General features: G+C 42.5%; 1 protein-coding gene across 1 annotated transcript in view; it reads right to left on the bottom strand.

The window, feature by feature from the left end:
* The window catches only part of GPM6B (glycoprotein M6B), a 105,567-nt gene extending 83,473 nt beyond the window's left edge, over nucleotides 1-22,094 (bottom strand). Inside the window, exon 1 of the mRNA XM_088520237.1 lies at nucleotides 22,057-22,094. Within this exon, the coding sequence (XP_088376363.1) occupies nucleotides 22,057-22,060 (4 nt within the window). The 5' untranslated portion in view covers nucleotides 22,061-22,094. The remainder of the gene's footprint in view (nucleotides 1-22,056) is intronic.
* Nucleotides 22,095-22,689: the final 595 nt, after the last annotated feature.

The following is a 22,689-nucleotide window of genomic DNA, read 5'->3' as shown; positions in this document are numbered from 1 at the left end:
CTGGTGGACAGCTGGAGCCAAGTTCTGACAAAGGCAACACAGCAGTTTAGCACTGACAGACAATATAATCTGAATTATAACCAACTGATATGTTCCAGCCAAAAACAAACAAACAAAAAGTGCTAAGGACATTTCAGGAAAACATTCATAAACCAGGAACTGCCAAGACTGAATTGCAGTGTTCTTTCACAAAAACACACTGGAATTGAACATCTAGTGCATTGTGCATTTACTTACACAAACCCTAAAAATGAGCATTTTAGTTCAAATCACAAGTGTGGTTTTGAAGAAAACCCTAGGCCTCCGCATTTAACCATCCTTTCCCTGACAACACAGTCTGGTCTTAGAGCATCCTAGGTGTGTTTTGCATGTGGGATCAAATCTGAAGCAGCCCTCTTTGCTCCCCAGAAATATGCACAGCGAGGGTGCTCCAACGTTACCAACAACAGCTGTGGCAAGGGTAGAGTCTCCCTGAAAAGGATAAATTTCCTTTCCTATTCTACCCTGCATAATCTCTCTGAAAGCTCAGAAGTTGTATTACAGCCCACCCAATTCAACACCACCATCTAAATACCACTGAACTGTTCTACCTCTTCCCCTGGTAAGTGCTTGCTGTCAAACCTGGTGATCTACCCAGACTACCAAATCAAAAAAGGCTGAAGTAAATTAAGTCACAATAACTTCACAACCTTGTGGTACACCTAGGATCTGTTGATTTTTCGTACTTTAAATAGGTTGTTACCTTAGAAAAGGTGCTACTCTGAGACCCGAACAGTAACCCAAGCTGAGGCCTAAGTCTGCAAGCGATGGGTGGGGAAGGAAGGGAGGAGAATGACTGGGATGCACCATAAATATAAAAAGTGAATGAAAGACTTCGTTTGGTTTTCTTCAAAAGTAAAGCTATTTTTGAGTTTTGAATAAAATTTATACTGAGGGCTATATTGCTAAAGTATTTATGTGATTATTGTGCACATCACTGGAGTGCATTAGAAAGGAGGAATTCTTCGTCCAAGTAAGACAGAGAGATATATTGTATACATAACAAAAATACAGGCAAATTTAGCACAAAGGCTACCTGTAGTTCGATCAACATGCTTGAAGTAATTACTGGAAAATCAACTGAAAATGAATTTAAAAAGTATTTGCAGCAGATTCATAGGGCAAAAGAGCTGCAGCTGGAGTCTCAGGATCTGCTGTACACACTTTTTTAGAAGAGAGGGAAAGGCTATTTCAAAGCACTCTAGCCTGATCCCAAAGACTGAGCAATCCTCAGCAGAGGGAACTTTTTATGTGTCCTCCCGAGGACATATTTCAGTTTAGTTTCACCTGAAAAGAATCCAATCTGTGTCCTCCAAGATCACACTCAGATCTGAACCAAAGCAGTCAGCAAAGATGAGTGAGATTTGCTACAGAAACTCACTCCGGGGTCAAAAATAAAACACTCATGAAGAAGCAACCTGTATCTATTAAGTTCATTTACTTGTAAATGAACAGAGTTTTCCTTTACTCTCTCTAAATTTAAAATATCTGAGCTTACATTCCCCTTTGATGCACTGGTACTGTGAAATGACTTTTCCTACCGTTCAACAAAATTAACAGCATTCACTTCAGTTTCATATCTCTCAATTTTCAATTTTGCCCGGTGACCCACGCTCCCTACTAGCACAGCTAGAGAGAGTGTAATGGCTTTTTTCCCTCTTCTCTACACTTCTCTCCCATTGGAAGCCTGCCTTGTTTGCAGTGACTTCTTCTCAGGAAAGCTCAGACCTCACCTAGAGGACGGGGCTTATTCTGGAAGCCCTCATTTCTTAAAGACATGACTAGGTTGTTTTTTTTTTTTTTTTTTTTTGCAAAAGTCTGCAACTTCATTAACTCATGCACATGCTCACAAAAATCCTAAATTACTACTTTGAAAACATCGATTTTGCAAGCCTTACATATGAACATTGAAATCGTTTTCAGTTTTAGTGGGACGTTTATTTCTTGGTAACTTTATATTCACTCTGACTCATAGTTCTCACTGTGTTGTAAAAGATAAGTAAAATTTTCAGGCTGGTGTAAAAATTGGCTCCACTTAAGCATAGAAAAGGAGAAAATAAGCTTGAAAATATTTAAATTAGCCAGAGCTGGTATAATAAATTGCCACTAGGAGCCTATCTTGAAGTAATATAAACATCTACCCACTCATTCCAATACTAAAATGAGAAGTAGGCTTCAGAACTGGCAATTTCCAAAACAGGATTTTCTATCATACATAAATATGTAAGATGACTTATGGTTCAATTTGGAACAACTGAACTTTAAGTTTTGGAGGTTTCTCTTTTTATATTTTAAACTACTTTTTCCCTTCAGCTCTTCAGGCAATGGAAGGTAATCATGTACTTTATATATCATGGATAATAAAATACCAGAAAAAAAAATCTTGTCAAAAATCTGTTTCTTGGAAAACACTGGAATCACCTGATTTTCCCCTATCCTACTGAGCATCTTGCATGTTCACATCAAGCCCCACTGCACAGCACTAGAGATTTTGGTAAAAACAGACCTAGTGCAACTGTGCGCTCCAAAAGACAGGCAATGCTTGAGTCAGAAATGCAGCTACCAGTTCTTTGTACACTGATTAATTGCACATAATTCCTCATTACTGAGGAGCTTCCTCTCCAGCGCGCTCTCCTCACACCTCTGCTGCCTCCTGAGGACTTCCTCACACCTCCAAAGCTCCTGGAAACATCGTGTCTTGCAGAACTATTAAAAACAGTGTGTTCTCATGCATCAGTACCAAGGAGGTTTTATTTTCAAAACTCTTCTAAAACACCAGTCAGCCCCTAAATCATAACTAGTGAATCCGAGTTTGCCAGGATGTTGCGCTGCCGCTTGTGGACAACACAGGCTGGCAGGACAGTGCCAGCCACTTCAAGGTAGTTGATTATATCCCCATTTAAATGAGGATAGTGGATTTTGTTCTGTACATAGGCTGAATTGCGTTAAATCTAACACAAAAATATCTTTGAGCTGTGCCTTAGCGCAATTTGCAATCCATCTCCCTGTTAGACCTGACTAGAAAGGGCCATGTGGAAGAGAGATACCTTTGCCTACTGCCTTGTCAGTAAGTTAAATGCAGTCTTACCAACAGTAAGATTTCCTTCACAGGTTGCCGCCTTCAGATCATCATATGTATTTTCACAGATTTCTATTTCAGGAAAAATAATCCTTTGAGCTTTCACTTATCCTTAGATAAGTTTTAAAAAAAGGTATTGCAAACAGGTATATTTAATAAAATATTATCTTAACATGGATCTTACTGCATGTCAAAACTCCACCTGGTTACCATATTCAGTAGCAATCTATCCTTTTCACGGCAGCATGTCTCAGGTCTCACATGTGCGCACACACACAAATAACTCACAGAAGAAAGTCTCAGGCTGTGCCAAATACTCCCATGCTCATATGCATGTTCAAAGTCTTGGTAAATGGATGTTCTGCTGAAAATTGAGCTGCATTCCATACGAAAATTAATGTTTCACATAATGTAAAAAAAGATGTATACATATGTAATCAGATACTCAGGAGTGTGACTAACTTAAAACTCCTGTTCAGATCTTTGGAAAAAAAAATGACAGCTGTTATGGAAGAATTTTTTCTCCTCTTTTCATCCTTTCTTTCCCCTCCATTTTCTCCCTAACAGATGCTTTCATTCTTTTTTTTTTTTTTTTTTTTTCATTTCTCCTCCTCTCTTCAGTTACAGAGTTGCGAGGAAGGGGGAGGAAGCGTAGGGTGCTAATGCACAAAGCAGTTCTTGTTAAAAACTGGACATACCCAGGCAATTCGCCAAATTTAATTCCAAAGATCCCATTTGTGATTCTGTGCTAAAATGGAATATAGTAATTGTTCTATCTGTTTGTAGGACACTGTGTCTTCTATGGAAGAAGAATTAAAAACAAAAGAACAAAAACAGCTTCCCCCCGATCTCCCCAAGCACACTCTTCATTCCAGAAAATACCATATTCATTGGCCTTCAGAGTTGTCAGAAATAAATCAAGCAGCAAAAACTAGGATTATCTCACAAACATCATGAAAATACATTATTGAAGTTCACAGCGGACACAGTAAGAGCCAAAACGAGGTCTAATCCTGCTGCTTTTATCAGATCTGCCATATTCAGCGTTGGGATTTGGACCTTGCTGCAGTGAAAGCTATTCATTAAGAACGGATATCACTGAAAGCAGCACCCTGCGTCCTGGAGATAAAACACATCAAGTGCTGCAGATGCCTTGAAAAATCTGATATATTGACAAGGCTTCCTAAATTCCTCTGATTTGGACTGCGAATCTCACATTTAATTGGTAAGCAATCCTGCCCCGAGGCTAGAAAGGGACAACTCGGGCGAGAAACTACTTCTATATGCAAGTCAGTAACTCTGAAAATGAGATGTTTTATGAAGAGGGTAGGGAGAGAAAGAGAGAGAAATTAGTTATGCTTAAAGTCTTAATGAGTTATAGTCACGCATACTCTCTCTCCCGTGATTTGCTATGTGTCTCTCTCTGATATGGCCAAACAGATGCTAAGCCATAACTCATAATAATTTAACAGTGGAAACCAAGTACTACATTATGAAACAGGCACACTGTTCAAATTCCTGATGATTTATGCCGGGTTCCATTGTTAGTGTTATGCACCCAAAATAAAATGCATACACTGACATCCACAGAAGTAAAAATACATTAAATTATATATGCAAGTTGCTTGTGGATATAAATCAAAGCTAAAATATTCCATTCACAGGGTCCAAGGCACAAAACCAAACTCCCTTTCCATTTACAATGTTTTTAATATTTTGCAATAGGCAAGAAAAGTTTCTTTTCCCACGACTTTCCATTTTTCTGCATGTACAGCCTTCCGTAGCTCTTCTGCAATCCCCCCTATTTATTGCCCCTCTCCCCTTCAGCTCAGAGCTCGCTCATTCCCCAAGTTCTGCATCTTCTCTTCCCAAGGCTCGGGGATTAGCACCTCACAGGGGTTCACAGCAAATATTTCTCTTCCCCGTTCCAGTGGTTGGATCTTTTCCTGCACTTGACTTACCATCAAGAGCACGCAGCTAACTTTATTTACAGAGCATAAGAAACAATTCACTGTGAAAGATGGGTAGACAGAGCAAGAAGGATCTGTGAGTCTTAAGAAGGGGTTCAGGACCTAGAAAGAATAGAAGAGTTTCCCCATTCAAGACCCTTTGAGCATGCAAACATTAAGAAATGTGATTAGTCATCGTAAAGCCCTAAATAAATCCTCTCAGAGAGCTCTTTCTCAGGCAAGGAAGAGAAGCAGAGGTCCCTCCATCACCTTTATTAAAGTGTTAATCATGCATCCCAAGTAATTACAGAAAGACGCAACGGGCTGGCTTGCAAACAGGGCATGGTTCTTAGTGCTCTTCATTTCTTAAGGCTCTTTCTCTCTTTCATATCTAGGCAAATATACATGGAAAAGCAGAGAGGAAACACAAAGTGCAGGGAGATTGCTGGAAGACAACTAAATTGCAGGAAAAATATGTCATTTGTTTCTGAAAGACAAGACGGTGACTCTCTCCTCAGCTGAAGCTTGTTTCTTCTTCCAACCTTCTACTATATGATTGGAAAGGAGATATCAGGAAGATTCATGGGCCTTTTTCAGATACAACTCCTTTTTTAGGGTTCAGACACGCGCAGTAGTTGAAAATGCTGAGAACACACAGGAATTACATTTGCAACTCTAAGGCCCATGCTTTTCCCACAGGGAAACTTCTTCATCATTATCCCCCCAGAAGGCAGCAATTTCCCTCTAAGCATCCAGAATCCCTAACTAGAAGAAACAGAAGTGAGCCACAAGGGTTAAACTTATTTGCCCAAAGTCACATAACTAGGAAATGGGAACAGATATGACTTAATAGTTACATAAATTACAGGACATTAAATACTACACCATATTGCCTTAATAAACAGCTTCGCATGTTGCTAAGCCAATATTCTTGTTCCTGTGAAAATACCTTGGGGAAAATTAATGAAAATGTGTTCATCGGACTGCGCTTCCTGTAGTGCAATGTGATCTCTGGCTAGAATATTCAAAACGGGCATTAAAAAGCATGAGTGACTGAAAGGACTTTGCAGCAACTCCACAAATTATTCAGTTGCTACTTAAGACTTCTACTGTTCAATATTCAATATATATAAGTAGGATCCACTGATCCTTTTCATTAATTTTTAGGACATCATGTTCTTGGTAAAGATGTTGGACATAAAATTGTTATTTAAAGAAAATACTAAGTTCTACATCCTCAGGCATTTTCTTTAGAACTCTGTTTTATATAAAGGCACTTATTTTCCAATCAAAATAACATTTTTCTTATTCAATAAAACTACTTCAACTCTTCTTAAAGCATGTTAACTGGTGTAACTCTTATAAGATTATATACTCAGAAATAATTTTCATGTTCTTGGCACAGCACAGGTAGCCTGCAGACTGTTCCCTTGAAGACTAGGAAATCCACTGCCATGGATGGACACTGGACACAAACAGCCCTTTCACACATTTCTGATCCAGCGTTTTACACAGAACAATCCAGGAAAACTGGGCCACAATTTCTGATGAAGTGATTTTCTGGATGCTGGTCATGTTTGGGTTTTTTTTAAGTGCTTTCTTTCATCAAAAAACATGAATATGCTTCATATCACCTTTGCAAGAGTCTAACTGGAGAATCCTAAATAATCTTGTTACTCTCATAGGAAAGTGTTTCATCCTAACCACTTTAACTGTTTAGTCTAAGAGCTGCCAACCTTAATGAAGGCTCCGTCTTGAAGTTCAGAGATACGTGTAGAGTCAGGCATAAGTCTTCCCTGGCTTCCCCTCCGGACTGCAGTGGGTATCAGCCAAGCATCAAAAGAAAAGGATTGGAAGGACCGGAATTTAAGGAAGCATCCGAAAATGACCTAGCATCTCCACAAATGAGCAATGCCCAACAAAGGATGGAACAAACTGCGACCGGGCACCAGCAATCAAATGGATTTAGAAATTTTCCTGATAGGGCCCAGTGTTTGTTACTAATGGCATTTACATTTCAAGTCAATTTAATTTTACAATAAAAGGCACCCTTTGTGAAGGAGCAGTACATCTTAAAACAGAGAAAGCTTTTTCCCCCCACACTGCTTGCGTAATTGCTGCATTACAAAAAGGATCTAGATCCCTTAATTAGAGTGAAGCTTCAGCTCAGCTGAGTGATTACACAAACATAGGAAACAGCCCCTGCTCCCAAATATTTACATTCTAAGCTTCTGTTCCACTCAGACTCATGAACCAAACCTGTTTGCACGAGAGCACTTTAATTGACACACGCACAAGGTACAACAGGTATACGCAGAACGTGACAGAGGACAGCAGAAGAGCCACAGCGGTAAAAGCACGAAGTCGCGCTGCAAAGCAGCACTTTATTTAACAAGGCGCAGTCTCTGCCACCTAGCTGCTATGTGCAGCCTGTGTACTCCCATACCCAAAAGAGTTCCAGCATTTTGGAGACGAGAAGCTGATTTGCAATATGTAACAAAAATTTCAAATCCTCTGTGTATCAAAGTATGAATTTTTATTGACAAACGCACACAGAGGGGGGAGCGTCTACTTAAGAGGAGTGGCCTAGTAAGTGCAGTTTGCTCACAAGCACGCTGCTATTGAAAAATTAGCAGGCATCTGGGTTTTTCTTTGTACTTTTATGCATTTATGAAAAATGCAATTTGGAAAAGCACCAGCAACGTGTTCTCCTGCAGGCATGGCAATCAATCCATCATTTAAAAACACTTTTATGTTTCTGTTAGAAGCACTGCTTTCAAGTAAGTGTTAGCACTTTCAATATATTTTGCAACCATGAAAACCACGCAACCAGAATACACTTTGCAATTATATTGGAAGAACATAATTTACGTTACAATCTCTACCACAATAAACGGACCAAATGTTTGCTTACTGCGCTGAATTTGATTGCTAAATAGAAAGCAATGGTAGCAACAGAGTTGTAAAAAGAAAGTGTTGCGTGACTCTGGAAAAAAAAATAAGTTCAAAGTCAACGTGTCCATGTGTGTTACCTTGTAGCTAGCCTGAATCAGGCGCTAGAATCCAGTAATTACGTTTTCAGGCAAAACCAATAAATGAACCAATGCTCTGTTTATTTGTATCCAAGCTACAGTGTGCTTCACTTCCACCAGAACTACCTGCTACCATGGCACTTATCCTCAATCACACTTTCCAACACTGGGTTCTTGCAACAAAGCATGTGGTGTGGATCATATTATAATTAAAAGTATTTCATGATTTATGAATCCCTTTAAACCCTTTTTTATTTTTAAGTCTGTTTTGGGAATCAATTTAATATACTCCTATTAATCAGGAGAAGTTCAGTTGAATGTAAAATCTTCAAATTAAAGATGTCTGCATTAAATGTCCACCGAGGCTCTTTTATTGTAATAGTGTTTTTTTTTTTTTAATGAAATTGGTCTGCATGAGGGTTAGTGTTAAAAGAAGAAAGACCCACATCAAGACATATTGAAACTTACTAGGATAGCCCAATTAACACATGGTCTATTCCAGGGAATGCATAAGCTGTTCAGACTTGAGACTCCAAAGCCTCCAGCATTTTTACCATCATGTTAATTACATTTACTAGAGACTGAACAGGTGGCAGCAGTGAGATTTGTAAAAAATAATAATAATAATTCCCTAATGTGAAGTAGTCCAACGCCTATGAGGTTTTACAGGGGGGAAGAAAGGAAATCTAGGCAATTATTTCACAGCACTGTGAATTAGTTGTACTCCCAATTTTAAGGATATGGTTTTACAGGAATTCTATACCTTTTTCTTAAAAGCCTTGCATGAAATGTGAACAGAAATTCTCTTTCTCCTTCCAAAGGCAGCTTTGGTCCTGGGCTCAGGCCCTTATGATAACATAAGCAGGCCACGATGCTGCAACTGCACCCGTCGCTGAGAGCAGCTCCCCTTGCTCGTTGCTCACTCCTAACTGCTCTAGAAACGGACAGATGTTGTGCATGACCCCACGGAACATCCGTTTTTATTCTGTTATGGCTTTGGGGGAGGAAGAGAGTGTCGTACACAGAACTCGGCGTTGATTAAAAAGCACTAACATTTGGCTGAACAAAACCCAGCGTAGCCCTCTGGGTCTGTCTGACCCACTAACCGCTGTTTCCGAACTACTCCGTTATGACAAAGTTTGTCTGGAAAATGCAGTCTGCAAAGCAAAAAAATATGATGCTTACGTCAGTTTGGTAACGATTTCCTTAATGGCATTCCTGTGAAACTCCCCATGACGTTGAAATTTATTGGTTTTAAACACTTGCAACAATTTTTTGGTTGCTTCTCAGTGACTGCTGAATAGGGAATGCATATATCAGGCAGAGAGATTACACCGTTCAAACACTGGCAATAACTTCATAGCAAGATCTTGTTTGGGGAAAAAGGTGGAGGAAAAAGCATGAAATATTTTGAGAACTGAAAATGTAGCAGTCCTGATGTTAGAAAAGAACACTTTTCCTTCTGAACCTGTAAGCCTACCTAAGGATGCACCACCTACCAAGACATATTCCTTGCTTCATGGCTCCTGTTCCAGATATGCTCCCTTCGGACCCAGGTCCTTCACATGTGCTTATCGACTCTAGATTTGCCTAGCATTTGTGCTTCCTTATGGGCCTGCAGCTGTAAGCCCCAGACATAAGGTAAGAGTGTAAAAGGCAGACACAAGACGCATGGGACAGATTTAGCCTTCTTTTTCCCCAAGGTAAGTGCAAAGGTCCTAGCACCACCTTGGAAGAGAGGCTCCCCAGCCGCACTTGAACTGCCTCTTTCAATCCCATCGCCAAGGTTATCAAAATCCAGTGCAGTCTTAAGACCCGGTTCCAACACAAATAGGAAAACCTGCATCTTGTACTGCGGCAAGGGAAAGCAGATTTCCACTTTGAAGTAAGTACCAGACACTAAGTGCTCAGAAAGCAAACACTGAACAAAAGCCCAGCAAAATAACAGCGGGTCTTGTGATCTTGTGAGCATTCACAAGGACTACAAGGGACAATGGCTGGAAAGGAGCGGGAACAGAGAGCAAAGAAAGATGTTGTGGCGCTTAGGAGCCCAGAAGGAGGGAGCACAACCTCCTGCAAAGGCACTAAGGAGAGGACAGAGCAAGCCCTCCCTGAGGGACACGGGATGTCTCACAGGTAGCACAGGCTACTGATACCTTGCAACACAGCACTTCTTAGGCAGAAGGGGCTGTCATGTTTGCAGATTATCAAACCTTAAACATTTCACAAGGCCAAAAGGCTTTACGTTTAGCGGCCTCTATTCTCACAAACGTATTTTTCACCAAAAAAGGCTCAATGGCTTATGAGAGTGAGAATGCTCTTCTTAGTAGTTCTTCCCAAATCCCATCCTAGTTGGGAAAGATCTTCCCAATTCCATCCTAGCTGTCTGGATTAAAAAAAAAAATCCTACTGTTTTTATTCTCCTGCCAACATCAACTTCTTAAATGCTATAAAAATAAACAACAGTGAAAAGAGGAGAATATTTGTCCCATCAACAGAGGTCACACATATGGAGGGCCTTACCACACCATTGTACAGCAAAACAAAGCAAATTGGTTCAGAGCAACCAGGCACTGTACTGGAAAAAAACAACTTTAAAAGAAATGTAGCTTTCTATGGATCTTGTCTGAAAAAATGCCTTGAAGAACAAATACCAACTTTAACATGGCAAATTTGATATATCTCTAGTTAACTGAGAGGTTAAACTAAAACCTAATTTGCTAATTGTGACAGGAAAATCCAATTCAAAATGCTTCTTGTTTAAAATGAACTTTAATGATCAAAACCCACATTCATACAAAAAACATGTTCCTTACAAAAACAAGCTTGACACTTAAATGGTGTCATCTATATATAAAGAAAACGTAGGCACATTTTAAAGTTCACATGAAAGAAAGCTGTAACACAGAGACTCTGAACATTCAAACCAACATGTTTTCCGTGCTTTGAGATTAAAGCTCTGCGAAATGCCCTTGCACTGAGTTATTAAACACAGATTGTTTTCTAGTGAAAGTTTTGCTTTCTCCTGGAGTGTGTCTGCATACAGAAGGCAATGCCGTTAGACCGCAGAGAACTTTCAGGGTAACTACTTAAGAGATTTAATTTTGTTAGTTAATGCTTCAGGTAGTCATGGCAAGAATAATATTCAGTAAAGTTATGTATGCAGTAAAATTACCTTTTCATGCCCCTCTCTGCTCTCACAGTCCTGGCTTTCTGAGGGCGGACAGTAGCCACCAAGAAGCTTCGTGGTTGGCCCCACACCTCTGCCTGGGCCCTTGCCATTCATGCCAGCTAAGCCCTTCTTTTCCCTACAAAGATGAGTGGCTTCAGCCAGCACCTCAGCAGGCATCAGCCCGGTGGATTTTACTGAGCTATTGAAGCGCTAGGGGAGGAGAGGGAAAGCAAAATACTTGTACAGTTAATAATCATGCCCTAATTCAAATCAGGCTCCTCTAAAGCAGGTCAGGTTAATTCTAATTACTATGCAGTATTTTTTTCTCGGCAAAAGTCAAAGGCAAACCCAGAAACCCCTCGGGGGGCAGGAAGCTGCTGCACTTCCCTGACCAGTACCAGGACCCGAACTAATTAGCATGTAGAGCTGCACATTTCCCTAGATTATCTCCAGTTTGTGCATTCCTGGGCCACAGGAAGGCTCACCATAGCTATGGGGGAAACCAAAGACAGTGGTACAGCTCGCTGGCAGCGCAGCACTGCCTGCTTCCCGGAGCCTCCGCGGGGAGAAGGCTGCCAGGACCAACGGTTGGAAAGGTCCGTGTTTCCTAGAGCAAACTCCCACCAGCCGCGCTCCAGGTAAGGGCGCACACGCTCCGGCTGAACGTGGAGCAATGCAGGAAGGAAAAGGTCTGCACGCTAATGTACGGGGAAGGATATGTGGGGAAGGGTAACAGGTGCCCAAGTCACATCTTGCATTTTGTTCTGCAGCTGCACAGGCCCCATGTCACGCTGCTGGCCAACCCAAGGGCCACCAGGAGCCGGGGCATGGCTAAGAAGGGCTGCAGACCGGCTGTCCTCTTGAGATTCATTTCGGTAGCACTTAAGACGAACCCAGCTGTCTTGGCACGACACAGTCAAGGAAAAAGAGCTGGTTTCTGAGATAATAAAGGTGAAAGCTTCTTAAAAAGCCTTTGCAACCCTACAGGAAGGATTTTCAATTAGCTGCCAGCATCTCCTGGCAGGAAGCACCAGCATAAGAAGCTGAGTGTTCATGGCGGCCTGAGATACAGACTGCCACTTGGGAGCTCTTCCCAGCCATCCCCCTTGGGACCAAGGGCAGTACATGGCAGCTGTCACGCCTGAAGGCCACAAATGTCACCGCTCCAACCATGTCTGCCACCAAAAAGCAAAGGTTCTACCTGCCAGTCTGGTTCTGAGGGCCTGGGAGTTACATCCTGTCCTGAATGTCTGATGGACTACATGCAGCAGTTCGGAATGAATTCACTTTTGGGATGCTGTTGTAACTTAGCCTGGCACAAGGGAATGCTATTAAAATGGCAGTATTAAATACTATTAAAACACTATTCCTATTTTAATACAATTAATATTGTACTATTGGTATTTTAATGCAGTTTAAATTACAATTTTAATACAACAGTATTAAAATACTAGTAAATTCTGGAGGAGTTCTTTTTCTAAATGGAACATGTTGATGGATTCAAGGTGAGCGCAGTTCAGCGCAGTTCAGCGCTCAGTTTCCGAGATCCCTTAAATGAGTGATTCCTTAGGGAGATAAGAGTTTTCTTAGAGATCTGCCATATAAACAACCAAGGGAAGCTACAAAAGTGGGATTTTTATAATGGATATCCCCACATTTTCTTCTGTAACTACTAGCTGCTTTTTCTACAGATTTAATAACATGGTGTAAATGCAGAACACAAATGTCGGAGACATGAGGCATATGCAATGAAAAATATGACATATTTTCCAAGTAAGGCAATGTAAAACACTTAGTTAATTTACTAAGTACATGACCTAACATATGGGACATTTTGCACACGGAGATGAAGACAGGCTACTGACCATGTGGAAAGTGGGCACAGCTGTCATGCTCACAAACATATATGAAAGAGAAAAAGGCATTTTTCCCTCCTACTGGTCTTCCCATCCACACCCCTAAAAAACAAAGGGTTAAGGATCAACTATTTTAAGAAGGATTATAGCAGCTGCGAACTTAAGCGGGCACGATGGCATTTTTGAATCTATAAACCTGCACTGTGCCACGGGAAACAGAGGGAAAGCTCCAGGGTAGGAACTCGCTTTGTGGCTGATCATAGTCACTGCAGCTCCCCTTTTGCATCTTCCTATGAAGTCTGCACACAACTTTGCTCAGTTCTGCACAGGGACTCACTGAGCATGCTAGAGGAAGAATCAGTAAACAGAAATATCACTTTTCCAAATAAATGCTTAAATGCTTATTATTATCACTAAATTTTTATTAAACATTACTATATAATTGCAGCTGGGGTTTTGCTGTTAGCCTTGGCAAGAACACTTGATATTGCACATGCGCTGTGCTCTTCTGTTACTATACAAACAGAAAGTCAAGCCTGCCACTTCCCTCCAGTAAATCATTTGGTATTACACTTTTTTAATGTTAGAGTTGTTTCTCTGCAACAAGTATTTTTTTGGGGAAAACAATTTAAGAACACATTTTTTTTTCTTTCTGTAACAGGAGAACATAATTTAATGCAAAATAGAAAGAAAGAAAAAAGCTAGCATCTATTGCAGAAATACACCATCTGCAGAAAACATATCTGCAAATTCAAAGTTCATCGCCTAATTGTGTCACGGCAGTTCTCATCTACTACAAGCAAGACAGCAAGCCACATAAGCATGCAGAAACAACAAGTGCTCCTGGCCACCATCTCGAGGAGAAACTATTCAATGGAAGATCAAAAGCCAATATAAAATTGTCCAAAGGCAGGAAAAGACAAGACAGACAAAATCTGGCACTATACAAAGAAACAGGAGAAGAAAATTAAAACACAGAACTACTACATAAAGGGATACTATTCACCTAGCAACTGACTTCAGAGTAGGACAAGAGACGGTGAAGAGGTGAATATTATCCAGTGAAAGAAAAGGAAATATTTTGAACTGAAGAAGCGGAAACAAATTAAACCAATGGTCTCCAGAAAGCAAAACTTAAAGAGCACATCTTAAAAATAGGAAAAATGGGATCAGGGTACTACGTATCTATACACACATACAGTCCACAGCAGATCACAGAAAAGAGATTAGAGGGTGGGAAGAACAAAGCGCGACCATGAGGTCCCAACACTTCCTCTCCGCAAGGCTGATCAAAAGCGCCTGAACCGTGTTGGGGCATTTCGGGGAGGGGACTCTAATGGGGAAAACATTTAGCAGTTTTCTGAGGACAGCCATGGGAAAGCTAAGAAAATCCAAAAATGCAGTTTTGCAGTAAGAAATTCATGTTAATGAAATCCACAGACTGTTTAAAGCAACAAGTCAAGTCTTCACTAAAGCTGCTACTTCATGTGGGCTTTCTTTCTGTTCCACACACTCCCAAAATACTCACTTTCGGTCTGTCAAGGCTTCTTTAAGATATCACGGTTTCCAAAAGTCTTTATCCCTTCTTGATTCTTTTCTACTCCTCTTACATTTCCATGGTAAAGCAGGAAGAATTCAATATGTGGTAGACAACACTGATTCCTTCTCAGTCACGGTTTTGCAAGTGTATCAGTGGCAGACAGCACCAGATAAAGTTCTGCTCTGCTGCTTCTTATTTGAGGAGGTGGTTAAAGATTAAATATCCATTATTTATTCTCACACTGGTCTCTATTTAACAGAGACTAGGTCAACTTTGAAGGAAAAAATGTGTATTTTCAAAAAGTTTTAAAATCATTTAAGGGGGGAACTTATAAGAAAAGGCTCCAAATAGCAAGGTGACTGAACTGTTTTCGTTCCATGTCATTGTTTTTTTTAAGTTTACAGGTATTAATCAACATGCCAGATTTTCACCAATTAAAGAGCATGAGAAATTGGCATGTTAATTTCAGCACGCAGCAAGGGAGGCATCTATGAAGTGAAGACACTGCATCAGGAAAATAATTAGTCTAGCATATGGTGCAGCAAAACCCTCTCTGCGCTGCATTTGTGTATTTGCCTACATAAAATTCTGGCTTAATGCAGCCTTAGGACCTAGTAACTGCATTCGCTGGGCAGCGGGCAATAGATTATTCTATCTCCCTGCCACTGTATGACAAATACCTCAGATTTCAGGAGCCCTGGCTTTCGTACCGATGCCCATCAGAGCCCAAGCAGACGTTATAGGACACGTTATTTAGCGCACCTTGCAGGCTGTGGGCTCTTGGAGTAGGTCCCTGTGCTTGCACCAAAAGCTCTCAGCTTCAAATACTTCCATTAGTCATCTCTCTTGACCCTCAGCTTCTTTGCCTTACGTGTCTAAGCAGCTCAAGAAGAACATTTAATCTCCCACAAGGGAAGTTCCATGTGGCAAACTGATTTTCAGCTGTGCCCCTAACAAATACGACATCTCATTTTACACTTTTGTTTGAGGAAAGTGCATGACATTTATGTCAACACAGTTCTGGTAACAAAAGCCGAAGTTTATACACACACAGCAAGCCTCCCAGCAGTCTTTTCCCTTTTTTCACCCCTCCAACAAAAGAAGAAAATTAAAATGAATTTAATAGAAAAAATATGGAAGCAATCAATTTAATAGAAAAAGAAATAGGAAATAGCAATTAAGATCCGCTCAGAAATCTGCACTAGTTCAAACTTGCAGCAGATATGTAGGCATCACATGAGTTGATTACTTCATTCCAACAAATCCTGACAGAAGTTCCCAGAATCTGAACAGCTTTAAAAAGACTTTTAGTTTACTGAAAGCATTCTCTCATGTCATAAAATACTCATGTTGCAGAGGAAAGCCGAAAAGACATAAATCCCAGGAGTTTAAAATACCAGTGCGAAATCTCTCTTGAAGAGATGCTGGGTTCCAGCGCCGAATCTGCCACGAGCCTCCTCGCAAAGGGCACAGACGTGAGAACGTGCATCTCATGTTCACATTTACCCTGCCCACGGCACACCTCAGGTTCAGAATTTAAAAGCCACAAGGAACTTTCTAGTGCCCAAACTGAAAAAAAACATGGATTAAAAGGTAGAAAACATAGATTAAAACAGAGATGTGGGAATGTCCACAGCAGGCTCAGCTTGGTGGCACCATGAGAATGTCGCTCTCCTCTTTGGGCAGCCAGTAGCAGCAGGTACCACAGCTCTGGCTCTGCAAAAGCACTAATAACCCCAAAGAGACGCTTCAAACAGTTCGGAAATGTCATTTAAATGTACATTAAAGGTACGTAGCTAAGCATAATCCTTCCCCGACTGGGCTCCCATCATTTACTCTGTGTTTCTTGGATCTACATGGACTGTAGAGCAGCTGCTCCTTCCAATTGCCAGCCCACAAACCAGCATTTGAAGGCAAGGTAGCTGTGTTCTTATGAGTAAGTAACGTTAAGAGCAAATTTTGTCCTGTTTACCATCATTGCAATTCTACTTGCTACAATTTCTATATGGCTTAGACTTGGGCAATACATATATTTTCTTTGGCACTGAAGAAACATACATATAGGCAGAGTTTCAGGCTGCAATATGCACTGGTTCCCCTATGCTCCTAGTAAAACATTTTTAAAATAGCCTACACAATTATAAAGGCTGTACCTGAAGCTGGATACTCCAAATCAATTTAAAATTTCATGAAGTCCATTTTTCTTCATGACACAAGTTTCCACCACCTTTGCACCACCTTCATTTTCAAAGTTCTTTCCCCAGCCAAGAAACCTCACTCACTAAATACACAAGCATTCCTGAAATCTGCTGCTGTAGGTATTACTTAAGGCTAAAATTTTCCATGTGTCACATGGATTCAAGTGTCAAAGCATAAAACACACAGAGAAATGGTGAATGTCAAAGCACTGCATTTTATGTCACTCAGTAACTCTTTTAGAAACATCTTTCTATTAATGAAACAAGTTCCATTCACATATTGAAATTGCTACCAGCCAAACAACACATGAAAAAAAGAACAAACAAAACACACACAGAGAACAAAAAGACCCTGATTTCCCATAGCTTTCTAAACTCCTCCCTACAAAACCACGACTAGAGACAAATAATTATGGAGAGTGAGACTGACAGCACCAAAAGAGAGCAGAAGAAGAAAGCAACAAAACAGTGAGGACCAAACAGTCCATATGATCCTATCCGCGTGTTACGCTGGATGGTCAGACTCTTCTCATACCCATTGCTCTCCACTACGTCTGTGTAAGACGAGTAACAGGGTGCTATAAGAGTAGAGCTACCTTGATGTCCCACCTACGAGGAGTTCATGCCTAGCCATGGAAGAAATGCTGGGAGAGATCTTGGAGATACTAATTCCATTTCCAGCACTGTTGCAAACTTAGCATAAACCTGGGAGAGTCACCTTACCCTTCATGGCTCTATTTGGTCTTTTGCCCATATCGGGTATTTTCACGGTGATATTCCCAGTTAAAGCTCCTGGCTTTGTGCAGAGCCAAGAAGGCTCAACTGAGACCCAATAATTTAACCTAAATAGCAACAACTTTGAAGTCTCTTACGGTCACATGAAGGTTAAGTGGAGAGTCGACCATGCAGGTGCAAAGGGAGAAACTGCTGGTGCAGCCTCAGGGAGCAGCTCCCGGGAGGAGCGAGAGGCAGCGGTGGTTGGCATGTAAAAGCGTGGGACGAAAGGAGAGCAGGGAAACCCCAGGATTTCAGCGAAGCTATTTGGGAGAAGTTGGGACTTCAGATAGCAGTAATGAAAAAAACTAAGGATATGGGGGAAAAGAAAAGCATAAAAATGATGTGTGCAATGCGGCGACTGCTGGAATAACAACATACAGAAGCAAATTTGATTAAAGGCATCCTGTTTAAGAAAATAATTTAATACTTAAACGCTTAAAACATTAAAAGTGACATGCACATTTCAACTGGTCTAAGAGGTTCCAGAGACATTCTGAGAGGCAGGGAGTGGAACACGGCCACGGTTGAGCTCTCCAGGGCATCGTGTCTGCAAGCCTGCACGCTTTCCTGATAGATCCTGAAAGGGTATGTATCACACGTTCCGTTATTCACACGGGCAAAAACAGATTTCCTACATTACTGAACCATGCTTCTACAGAGAGCAAGAGAGAATCTGTAAACATGGTGAAACCACAAATCAATTAAAATGCTGGGAAATACCCAAAACGCACAACCTTTTCTTCCCCGGTGTCTTTTCAGGCAAGAAAGATTATGTCAAGAAGGCAAAATTAAGTACTTTTTAATAGCCTAATCAGGTGTTAGAGAAATTGAGGAAGAAGGAAGTATACAATTTAATATTTCATATCAGAGAAAATTACATACTAGTGGTTTTTTTTCTTTTTTTAGGATGAAAGTTCCATATATTCAGATATATTCATAGACGCAAGATTTGACAAAATATGGACTACAAGTCTCTGCAATTGAAATGTAGCCATGGTTAATGACCAGTACTATTCAGATTTCACTATTAATGTGACACACAAAAGATCTCCAGTCCTGCCTGGACAAAGTGTACAGCTGAATAGGAAGAAAGAGATTTTCTTTCAGGATTTGCCCCCAGCTGTTTTTAAGAAGAAAGCATGGTTTAGGGAATATCTGAACCTACTTTGAACATGTTTTACATAAAAGCAAAGAGCTTTTCTACGTGCAGTAGAACTACAAGAAGTGGAACTCTCGGAGCCGCTGCCTATGGGAAAGGGATGGCCCAGGCCGGGGACACAGCAAGAAGCTCCGGGCAACGCAGAAGCAGCTGATATGGGGGGGAGCAGGATGCACTGCAGAAGGTCTTGTGTGCAGGACGATGGCCCAGGAGTGTCACAGGGAAAGGCCCCTGAGGACTCTTGTAGGGTAGGGGTGCTGCAAGGGAGCAGTAACGAGTGAGGAGCTACAAAGGGACTGGACACGAGGACAGAACATATGAAGAAAGACTTCATTTTGATCCCTGCTCACGGACATTGTATCTCCTCAGTATCTTAAAAAAACAAACAAACAAACAAAAAAAAACATACATACCTAGCCCAACCTTGTTTCTTATTTAAAAGCGACTTTTGGGGAGAGCAAAAATAGGAAAAGATATAAAATTACACGCAGTTCCCAAGAAACTATATTTTCCGTGTTATTTATGTAGTAATTATTTACTTATGTAGTTTAGGGGGGAAAAAAAGAGTTTTCCATTCTTTTGTTAGTTTTGTAAAATAAGCCTCTGCCCCAAATCAAGATTTGGGAAAGTTTGTGCTGCAGTATAAGACACTAATGGCTGGCTCTTCTCCCCCAAGACGCACAAAGCAGTCGGCTGCTTTTTACTGACGACCCTACAGCCGATGTAAACCGTAAATGTTGTTAAACACAATGGGTCAGACGGTCAGAAGTGCTGAGCGAGCCAAAAGCCTAATGAAATCAGTGACAGTGATGGACTCCCAGCAGCTCTGAGAGAGAGGAGAAAGAAGGGGGGAAGAAAAAAAAATCAGTCTCAGTGGGCCAGTCTTCCACAAAAGTTTTGCATGAGTAAGACCTATGCAAATGGTCCTAACTAGAAACAGTCAAATATATCTTTGCAACCGGATCAGCAAGCTCGGTGTGGAGCTGAAACTCCAAATAAACCCTGGTTAGATAGTCAAATTAGCCTCAGCCTACATAACAGCAAAGCAACAGTTATGTAATAGCATACACAAAATGCTGCATTCATGAGGGACTATTTCACCAGCTGACAAAGGCTGCCTTTTTTTTTTTTTCTGGTGACTTCTTTTTGGACATTTAATCTGAAATTGCCTTAGACATCTCCACTCCTGACTGATTACGACACAGTTACCTAGTTAGGCATAACTAGATAATCTAAGAAGAGTTGGAAGAAAAGTGATAGCAGAATGTGGAGTTTAGTGCAAATACTATCAGCAAAACATGCAAGAAATGTTCTCTTCTTTCCACTTCCCTTATTTTTCCCTCAATCATTACGATTCGGACAATAGGGACATGAAGCATGCGTGTTATACATTGTTGTAGGCTCACAAGTTACAAGGCTAACTCTAATATTTTCCTAAGATTTTAGTACTAAAGTACAGATTTGCTTCTTCAAAAGATAAATTATTTACAAAGATTTAAAACAGCTTTTAGATTTCAAATCCCATGCAATTTAATTTACCGAGGGAAAAGCCAATTTTACAGAACTAACAGCGAAGACGCTTAGGAATGATTGCACATGAAATACTACCTAATATATTTTATTCCCTATTGCCCAAAATAAGATGTTGTAACCCAGTGAATGCATTGGACACTCTTTTCTTAATAAGCAAGTTGGAATAAAACCATTTTTCATTCTTTCATCCCCATTCCCACATTTACTTGACATCAATCCATTATTACAGAGTACGCATTAAGACAATACAAAGATATGAGAGGCTCTCAACACTATGGTTTCATTTAATAGCAAATTTTAAAAGTATACATAGTGAAAACAGTCCAAAAGAGGACATGTAACAGAATACACAAGGAGAAAAGAAAAGCTTGGGGGGAAAGATAATACAGGCGATATAGGTACTTCATAACTTTCAGAGTTGAAGGTCAGCAAGAAGAAGTGCTTTCACATTTCTTTAAAGGGTTTTTCAAACCTGGAAAGGGGGCTTGAAAGGGCCACAATATCACAGCACTCCGATCTTTACTGAGCTAGGTGACGAGCAAACCAGTTCACAGGCATTTGGGAATTAAGAAGTTAGGCGACATGAATTAACTTAACAAAGTAACCACCATGGGAATTGTCAGCTTCCTTGGGCTTTGGCTATGCAATTACTTTTTTTTTTTAATGTTTTTTTGCTTAATTAAAAGCAGAGAAGACAGCGCCGGCATCGGAACATGCACATTACCACACGGACACGCTCGGGCCGTTCTGCTTCGGCAGCCGCAGCCTCTAAGTGAGGCGGCAATGCCAGGGGCAAACCCGACTGGGGAGCCAGCTGCATTGCTTCCTGCCATTCATGTGAAACTTCCCAACTTTCCTTACGGGTTAATCTCCCGGGTGCGCTGCTGCTCGCGGGGGGAGCTTGCGGGAGGTGGCGTGGCTGAAAACGCTGCTTGCGGGAGGGATGCGGGCGCCCAACCCGACCCCCGTGCATGGCAAAGCCTGTCCTGGGCCCCGCTCGTGCTTGTGCCCTTACGCGAGCTGAGTCCTCCCCTAAGTTGGAAAGCAGAAGCCATCAGTTTTTATTCCTTCTGCAGGCCCATTCCCTCGGAAGATCACAGAACCCAGGCTATGAGACTGGGAACTGCTGAACGGCGCTAACCCTAAAAACCTGTAGGATTTCCTGGTGCTAACAGCAGGAACGCGCTAGGTGCTGCACCACGGGTATCTCAAACATTTTGCAAAGCGCGATGTAAATATAATAACGTATAAATACCCAGGTCCTCCAAGCCCGTCCTTCCTCTCCCTTAACTACCCAGACACCTCGGGGCAAAAATGTAACTTTGCCCAAGCGAGCGGTGCAGGGGACGCACCAGGACTGGGGTGGAGAGGGGGTGTTGAGGATACCCCCCTAAGCCGGGGGTCACCCCCTAACCCGGGGGGCGTCCCGCCTGGCCTCGCATGCACCGCAGCCCCCCAGCCTCGGCAGGACAGGGCACCGTGGGGGGGGAAAGACATATATTAAAAAATAATAAAAAATACACACACTTGCATACACATATCCCGGGCTGCCTTCATACAACGGCGTCCAAAAACCAGACCCTCGCTATGCTGTTTCCGCCCCCCGTTTCCCCTCAGGGAGCGCTGCGCGGGGAGCCCCGAGCCCCGCGCCGCCGCCCCCGGGCCCCGCTCCGCTCCGCGGGCTGCAGCCCCCGGCCCGGCCGCGCCGCCCGCCCCGCTCACCCATGGCTCGCTCGGGCAGCCGCGCCGCGCCGGGAAGCAGCCGGGAAGCAGCCGGGAAGCAAGGAGGGAACAGCCGGGAAGCCGCCGGGAAGCCGCGGCCGCAGCTCGGTCACTGCCGGCTCCGCTGCCTGCGGGCGGGCGGGCGGGCGGGCGGGCGGCGGCCGGGGGCGGGGACGCGGCCCCGGCGAGGGGCGGGAGCGGCGCCGCGGGCGCCCGCAACGCCGTTTCCCTCCAAAAAACGCCCGCGCGGCGCCGGGCGAGGCCTGGGGCCGCCTCCCGCTTCCCCAGAGCGTTTTAGCGCGCTTGTCCCGGCAAGTCTTCCAGGAGCCGGCCTGCCCCAGCGGCCTCCAGGCTGCCCCTTCCCGCCTGCGTTTGGGGCGCTTGCCCACGAAGCGGGGCCAAGGGCACCCATGGAGGCGCCCGCTTGATGCTCCCCCATTGCCGCAGTGGGGACGCTAAGTATCCAAGCACAAGTGACTGCAGCATCATCTCCGTTCCCGCTGCCCGGAGAGCCCTTCCAGATCCCGGCACCCTGTGCCGAGCCGGCCTCGCAGCGCTGAGCGGCAGCGGTGCTGGTGCCACGCGAGCCGCGTCCCCGCCACCCGGCCCTGCGCTAGCGGAGACCTTGCGCAG

Source organism: Tinamus guttatus, unplaced genomic scaffold, assembly GCF_059628265.1.
Source record: "Tinamus guttatus ecotype Peru unplaced genomic scaffold, ASM5962826v1 Tinamus_guttatus_pri_ptg000083l, whole genome shotgun sequence".
Taxonomy (NCBI): Eukaryota; Metazoa; Chordata; class Aves; order Tinamiformes; family Tinamidae; genus Tinamus; species Tinamus guttatus.
This window is presented reverse-complemented; position numbering and strand designations above follow the sequence as displayed.